The sequence below is a fragment of the Branchiostoma belcheri genome, unplaced genomic scaffold, assembly GCF_001625305.1.
Source record: "Branchiostoma belcheri isolate BF01 breed outbred unplaced genomic scaffold, Haploidv18h27 scaffold259, whole genome shotgun sequence".
Lineage (NCBI taxonomy): Eukaryota > Metazoa > Chordata > Leptocardii > Amphioxiformes > Branchiostomatidae > Branchiostoma > Branchiostoma belcheri.
Window position 1 is genome coordinate 105,766 of NW_017803864.1, and position 8,553 is coordinate 114,318.

At 41.9% G+C, this 8,553-nt stretch overlaps 1 protein-coding gene across 1 annotated transcript in view; it reads right to left on the minus strand.

Annotated features, from left to right (window-relative positions):
* Positions 1-2,896: 2,896 nt before the first annotated feature.
* LOC109471766 overlaps positions 2,897-8,553 on the minus strand; it is an 18,858-nt gene continuing 13,201 nt past the window's right edge. Inside the window, exons 8-10 of the mRNA XM_019771122.1 lie at positions 4,924-5,385; positions 4,095-4,437; positions 2,897-3,193 (exon numbers count right to left, since the gene is read on the minus strand). Of these exons, the coding sequence (XP_019626681.1) occupies positions 2,897-3,193; positions 4,095-4,437; positions 4,924-5,385 (1,102 nt within the window). The remainder of the gene's footprint in view (positions 3,194-4,094; positions 4,438-4,923; positions 5,386-8,553) is intronic.

Below are 8,553 nucleotides of genomic sequence, written 5' to 3' on the forward strand. Positions count from 1 at the left end.
CGACTTACTTTCCCTTACTCCGGAGGGAGGCAGCAGGGGGTGGGGCCCGACAGACCGATGCAAGTCTCGGACCTAGTCTCGCGCTCTCGCGAGATTAGGCCACTCCGTGAACAAGATGGACTGATAGCCATCGAAAATTTGGAGGTTAGTCTCCTTATCCCTCCAAAGTTGTCACTGATGAAAGAATTCACTAGGAACCAAATTATTGAAAAGAGTTTACTCACCTGCAGTTCATATCCGTCCTCTGTTACGGTACGACAGATGCGATCTTCCACAGACTCCTCAAGCACACACTCCATCCGGGCGGCCATGATCCCGTCCTCTCTGGGTTCCCTCCACTTCTTAAAGATGACCGTCCTGACGCGTCGGGCCCGAACGTTTTTAGTCACAAGGTTGACGATTCCGCTAACATCTGTCCCGTCATTACAGCGAAGTACAACGAACCTGAGATATAAGTGTAAGAATGGTTTATTTGAAATTCCCCTCACATATGTCACACTTGCAGTCCTAAGACTGAATTATGGTGACAGGACATACATACATTATCATAGACTTATACAATTATTACTAAAGGTTAAAAATTATGAATGACAACTACAATTTTATGTACAGTTGAAGTATACAATGTATAATAGTACAATGCGTTGGTTAAAAGATGGACATTCGTGTACTATATAAGATTATTAAAATCTTTAACAATATTTCTATTATTTACATAGGATTTATACTAAGTAATTATAAACAAGGGGAGTCATATGATAAAGTACACAAAGTGTTGACTTTGTTATATGATTCGTAAATAATTTCATCAGGTTGGTAAACGAATGAATAGCAAAGTTCTTTTATCACAACCATTCATTTTTTTACTAGCCGACGTTTCGATGACCGTCTGTCATCTTCATCACCATGTAACACCTTTAGTGCACTATGCACCAAGTAACATCTAGCGTCGGTGCACAGTAAACCCGTCAGAATTGCCCTGATGAAGATGACAGAAGGTCATCGAAACGTCGGCTCGTAAAACAATAAATGGTTGTGATCAAAGAACTTTGCTATTCTGAGATATAGTTATTTGCCAGTTCAGGCTAGGAATAAATCATTACATTGTCCTGGAGCACTCACTATATGTATCATTTATTTATTTTCACTCATTATTTATCTATGTGGTCAAGTGCCAGTACAACTACATTCTAAACATTAAAGACGACATGAATAATTATTATGACCAGTGATTATGATTATTATTGTTATCATTATGCTTATTATCATTATGATCAGTTACTATTATGATAAGTTATGAGTCGAATTATGAATAATTATTATGATCAGTTATTATTATGATTGTGATTATTATTGCTACTATTATGAATATTGTTATTAGTATGATCAGTTATTATTATTGTGTAAGGGATGGTTCACTATATCCCTCAACAGAACACCTTCCCGGACTGATTAATCTGTACACCTGGGGTCCGCGCGGACCCCAGAACAGTTTTTTGCTAATTTTTAGAAATTATCAACATGCTACCAGCTCAATTGTTTTGCAAACTGATGTGGGAACCTCTGTGTCCACATTACATCCAAAAATCATACATTTTGAACTTTTTCTATTTTTTTGTGAAGAAAAGAAGACAAGAAGAAATACCCGATTTTTAAACCCATTTCAGACTGAAGGGGCTTTTGAGGCCCAACTTTGATCTCAGATAGCGGCTAAACGGCTTGCGCTAGAAGTATCAAATTTGGAGACCTTTCCTAAAATGTCTCTGAAAAAAAGTTCATATTAGTTTAATACTAGTAAGTTGATGTTTTTTTGTGTTGCCATGGCAACGGGTTTCTTTTTTTTAAATAGAAGTAATTTTGGTTTAAACATAAAAATTTTCTGAGTTTTATATTAAATTACACTTCTTTTCCAACATTAATAACATCTTACATAATTAAATATAAGTTAAATACATTTAACATGCATAGAATATGCTAATGTTGATGACGTCATTAGGTCAAAATCCAATATTGCGGACTATATTATTAGCTCTGACGTCATATGACGAAATAATTACATTAAAGTTATTAAAATCTAATTCTATTACTACACCATTCTCTGAAAACTTGGCAGACATACGATGATTGCATAAAAACATATAAAAACGGAAATAAGGTCATGTATAAGAACGCCAGTGTATCCATTATGATCGAAAGCCGGCTGGGGTCCGCGCGGACCCCAAAAGAAAATCAGATATAATTTTTTATAAATGGTAGAAACGGAGTTTTCTGCACTGTATTGAGAGACAACTTTGTGGGTGACAATTACCTAAAATTTCAGAAAAAAATCTTTAGAAACAAAAAAGATATTACAGAATATATAGTGCTGGGGTCCGCGCGGACCCCAGGTGTACTGTTTAGGGATTTTGTATGTATGTTTTTGATATATGAATAAAAAAACCTTAGAGACAACAGTCAGTCCATGTGTTGCTCATAAAAAAGGATTGAGACAACATGCCAGTCAGATCCCTTTCTTGCAGCAGAGGGACTTTTCTCTTTTTTTATTCTAAGACTTCCATTTCCTTAGCTTATAATTATTCACCAATTTCACACTTCCCATAATGCCTAGTAAATATCACGGATATGACGCATGACAGACTCCCTCCCCCTTCCTCGATGTAATATTTCCAACAAGTTCTATCGACAAACTGGTCAACTATTGTTTTGAATTATTTCTCTAGTATAAAGCGCATGCCGTAATTGCATTTTTGTTGGAATTAGAGAAAATGACGTACCTTCTATCGTTCTACCTTCTACCGAAGACTCTCCTACTCGCTCGGTCACATTACGTATATCCGTCATATCCGTGATCTTTACTAGGTATTATGGGAAGTGTAAAATTGGTGAATTTCAAGACTCAGTAGTGCATGTGTACTTGCCCAGAACTGAGCCGGTCTGTCTTAAAAGCCACTTTTGAACCACGAAGGACGACATCCTCCACTTTACTGGTGACATCTTCCCAATCTCCGTCTTCATTACAGCTGAGGACGCGGACTCGACTGTCTTCTTCACCAGGCGACAGCGGCAGGACGATGGTGGCAGGGCTGTTCAACAACAGGTTACTGCCTTTGAAGAAGTTGACGATGTGACTCATGTTGTCTATGGAATCCTCCATCCCAGCACACGCTACGGTGTCTCTGTCGACTGGGGTCACCTTTGTAGGACAGAAAATTATAAAAAGAGTTGTTTATTGCAAATTAATGCCCGAGGCCTAATTGCCCATTTTGTTGTGTTGGAAATTACAGTTTAAACTTCCTTAACAATTTATTTGTCTCTTCGCACACAAATTTCGAGCCAACAATAATACGGAAATATTTACAGTAAACGAGATCTCTTCCTCTTCAGGAATACAATCCTCGGGAAGGATGACCTCAATCCCTGTCTGGTCGGAGGATGTCAGCGTTGAAGATTCGCCTTTCCGTCCTCTGTGACAGTGCTCCAATGGCCTCGCCACCACAGCGAACGACGAGAAGTGCATTACTTCTACCGTAACAAACCTCTGTCCCTAAAAGGCAGATATCAGGAGGTTGAGAGCACGTACGTTTCGCTAACATATTGTAAATAAGAATTGAGTCAACAAGTTTTCCTGTAAGATAAGGTAAGGTTTGTAACTCTGGTAGCGTAGAAGATGAAATACATTTTTTCTTGATTGTAAATTGCTTGGTATTGAACGTGACACACTATTTAGAACAATCCACTTAGACAAACTATATGAAGGTAGAACAAAGAAAGAGATATTTAGTCATCTCGTGTCTCACCAGTAATGACCACACAATAGAAAAACTTCGTGAATTTATCTCCAATTGCTTCAAAAAGAGAGAAGAAATCCTCAAGGCCTAGATTAATTTATTCTCTAGTACATTTGTAGTTGTTAGACTTTTACGTCATTCTGTTATTCTTCTATCCTTGTATCCAATGTATCGTGTTACTCAGTATGATGTACATGTAAAATCACATTTTGATGTATGCATTTAGCCCCATGGGCATAAACATGCAAATAAAGATTCAATATTGATGAGGTTTCTACGATAGTGGAGTAGTATTTCAACCCTTACTTGCTCGTGTTCGCACTGTGTTTCCAGATCTACCCACGTCATTCCGTCATCCTCTGAAGTCATCACAAAGTACTCCCTCTCGCTGTCGTACTTGGGTAAGGAGTGGGGGATTCTGAGTTTGACGGGGTCTGAGAACGTCATCCCCGCCGGTCTCATCTCGATGATGTCGCTGACTAGAAGCTGGTCGTCTCCCAGTTGGATGGTTCCGTCGTACCCGTGCGGGTTTAGGACTAGCGTGATAACAGATGTATCCTCGTCTGTAGCTCCGGGAGGAATGCTCAAGTTACAGCCAGCAGGAAGGTCAAAGGACTGCACCGTGCTTCTACCTGTTGATATCTCATAGCTGTGGAAAGCAAATGGATGAGTTCGCTTTTCAGCCATTTGCACAATGCCAGTTATTATATCGCTGAAAACCTACAAGTGTTTAATGCTTTTGTTTATAGTTAAGCAAGTAGACAAAGGATTGTTATCAAGAGAGGCTACATTTTTGGCGACGTCTCAGGGAGGAGCCTAATGGTACAGTATTGTGTGCAGTTTACAAGAATTCTAGGAATTGTACAGGCATTTTGTCTACAGGAATGGAATGTCCACAGGCATTTCTCTGACCCACATCTATGCCCACATTCCTGGAACCCTTGGGAAGACCTCTCTGACCCGGATGCCCCAACTTTCTGTGACCCCGGGGCTCGTTCACTATACACTCAGGGGAGGAGTGCACTGTATCTGTCTAGACTTTACAGGTACCAAGTCTTCCTCAAAGACAAAATCATGAAATGATGGCAGTACCATGCAAACAATAACCCTTCATTACCAGTCTTGTTACACTTACCTGATCGGCTTGTCGTATTCTTCTGGAACAGTTTGCCCCAGGCGCCACTCTTCCTCCTGTTCCAGGACGACTGACTTCGCTGTTGCAGTGATGATTTCCTCCACAAGCTCTTCCATCACCGGGCGTGCCTTTGCATCTATGATGGCGTTTTCTTCCTCGACGGTTTCCTTGCTGACTTCCCTCACAAACTCCAACACGATGGACTTGAAAATGTCTCCAGTGAATTCTTCTTCTGAGACCGCAACGTCTGCCATGCACATCATCAGATCATCGGGTAACCCCCCTTCAACGATAGTGACAATGTCGTCTGACAGACTTTCAATGATTGTGTCGTCAATAACCTCCGTTGCTATGGTGACGGTCACGTGGTTGAAGCAATCCTCTGCCAACAGGTCGGTCCGTACGGAGACTACACCTTCTCTGACAATTTTGTGGTCTGGAACTTGTAGTGCCGGAGTGTTGCTAAGGACGAGACCCGTATTTTTGCCTATAGCTTTGTCTTTTAGCTCCCTCAAGCGGTGAAGCGAAGGTGGCAAGCTGGAAAGCCGACGGTTTCCCTCCAAATCAAGGGTTTCCAGATTGAGCAGCCGCCCGAAGCTGTCAGGAAGTGTGCGAAGTTTGTTACCAGCCAGATGGGGCTTAAGTGTAGTTTACGGCCGCAAACGTGTTTTTTTCATCCCGACAAAATTACTGTACGTTGACGATATAACACAGCTGCCGATGTCGTCTTATTGCTCTCGGCCGTCTTATAACTGCGTCGGTGCTTTAGACTGCGTCGGACTTAAAATGCGTCGGGGCTTACAAATGCGTCGGGCTTACAAACGCGTCGGAGCTTACAAACGCGTCGGAGCTTACAAACGCGTCGGAGCTTACAAACGCGTCGGAGCTTACAAATCACGTCGGGCCTTGCAAATCACGTCGGGCCTTGCAAATCACGTCGGAGACTGCGACGAGGATTAAGTCCTTATCTAAACCTGCGACGAGGATTAAGATCTTATCTAAACCTGCGACGAGGATTAACTTGACCGGGACCTTTTCACACCTAGTTAACACCTACCCGAGATGTGTATTCAATACACACCTCTTATCAATTTGATACTATTGATCGCGTGTTAGTATGTGCAAGTGCTCGTGTGTGTGTGTAACATCTGTGTACATAATATCAACAGGGTACATAATATCACCACCTTGAGAAATAGTAGTACTATCTAAATTTTAAAGAGATTTTTACTGCAAGGTCCTACATTTTAGGTATGTAGGAGTGCATACCAAAAGTATGTTGCGGTAAAAATATCTTTAAGCACACTGTTTCTCAAGGTGGTGATATTATGTACCCTGGTGATATTATGTACACAGATGTTATAGATAATATATATATATATATGCGTGTCTGTTTATCTTGACATAACTAGATGGTTTGCGTGCGCGTGCGTTTGCCCTGAGGAACGCGACTTCACAGCGTGGTGGCCTGACTCTTACAACCTAAGATGTTAACGACTTGAAAAATAGTTCTTATTTAAAACAGATATAGAAGAAGATGGATATTTGCCCGTAATTATATAATGCGGTGCTTGCGAAATGAACGTCAACGCAACACTTACTGCCTAGTTGGGGGGGGGCACTATGTACAGTACAGTATATCCAGAAATTTTATTCACGCTTACATAAGTGTTATATGTACCCATGGCATTTATACTCTTATTCTATAAATAAGCGACTTTGTACATCTCTACGGACACCACTCAGATAAAAAATGCAGGCAACTGAAAGCCATCTGGCATTCTAATCCAAAGTATAACATATTACTCAAATGTTGATTTCAGTTTTTGTGTAATGGAAGTACCCCTGCTACAGTAACTGACGGGATAGATGGCGTGGACACGGGCAACTAGGAACAAATTTGGACACACATAAAACTAGTTCTTTGTTTATAATTCATGTTTTTGGTTTGTTGCATTGCTGTGTGTTCAGGTTTGTTCCTGTTTTTTTCGGCGACCACGCGGGGTCCGGCGGCCGTCGGTAACCCTACTCTCCAAGCAGAGGCTTAGGTTTTGGGTTATTTTTTGCGTGTTTTAGGCTTTCTTATCGGGGTTTCTTTCTTCGAACTAGATTTTTTGGGGTAGGGTGAAAAAAAAAGTCCAGTGCAAAAAAGAAACCCCGATAAAAAGTGCAAAACACGCCGAAAATTACCCAAAACCCAAACCTCTGCTTGGAGAGTACAGGATCCGCGCCAGTCTAGGTCCCTTCCGATAGTGCCAAAAACAGCCCGAAAACGCGCCGCGCGGGCCCCGATTTTGAATTGTGACCTTTATCAGACTAAGCCAGGCAGAACTCTCCTCGGGCTGCAACTGCCCGTAAAGCACATCTAGATCTGCGGGCATACTGCCATGTGCAACCGAAGGGAGATGGTTGGAGGCCCGATCCAGACTGGTTACCGGGGCATGCTTTTCTTTGTTGTATCCGAGCAAGGAGTTCGCCTTGATCCGAGTGCACATTTCCAATTCCAGTGCCCATTTGCCTAGTCTCTACCAGCCTACCAGGCACCGCGGATAGCTGGAAACATAGTAGAAATTGGTCGAAACGATGGGATAGTATACCTGGGGAGCCGCATATTTGGATCCTCTCTGGCCGGCTGACTCCCCTGGCATACTATCCCTTCATTTCGGCCAATTTTCCAGCGATCCGCTGTGCCTGGTATTGCCCACTACTAGTCCGTGTGATTCAGACACCACAGGAATGATCTGCTGACTCAGATCTAAAGATACTTGTGCCGGGATGGTCAGGTCGCGCGCTTGTTCAACTTCTGTGCTGCTTGGTCAGGCTTTTTTATACGGTCGTACTTCCTCTTTTGTGCCGGGACATGTCCATATTCCTCCTTGCTCCAAACTACTCCGTTCCACCAAGCTTGTAGAACGTCCTTGGTTCCACACTCAGACGTCTTTGTTCCATCGGGGCCAGTTCTGGCGGTAAAAGCAATGTCTTGGTCACAACTTGCGGCTTGCTTTGAGCAGATTCTCAGCAAAAATACGAGTGGTAAATTCAGTAGATTTGAAAAACCTACTATTGTCTATCATTGGATAATGCCCTGTCACATGACCTCCTCCTGACAGACAGGGCGGAGATTCACCCAATGGTCTTGTCATATGAATGGCGTTTGGGCTTGTTCACGGATTAGCAATGAATAAATTTACATTTGGAAAACATACGCCTTCTCTGCCCTCCGCCAGATTTTTCAGACCTCGTTGCCTGCTGAACACTAGAAACAATACTGTCTGTGCATTCTTTTTCGAAAAAGATTTTTTTTAAACATAACCCCCGCTACGCTACAATATTCGGCATTTATAAGAAAAATATGTGGTGGCAAAAAAATAGAAAGAAAGAATTTATAGAAACGCAAAACTTCCCAGCATATAAGCGGAAAGGGTGTGGAATGGCCCCCCGACTGCCGGACAGTTTGTTTATAGGAAGGAAAGATGCATGTTTTAGGAAAGCCACGAATAGGCACAACAATATTGTATTTTTTCACGTTAAAATAAGTGTGGACAATCTGACCCCTGCTACAAAGAACATTCGGCACACATTGCGACGGTGCAAAAAAAATAATAAAGAGACGCAACGGAGCTAGCTATA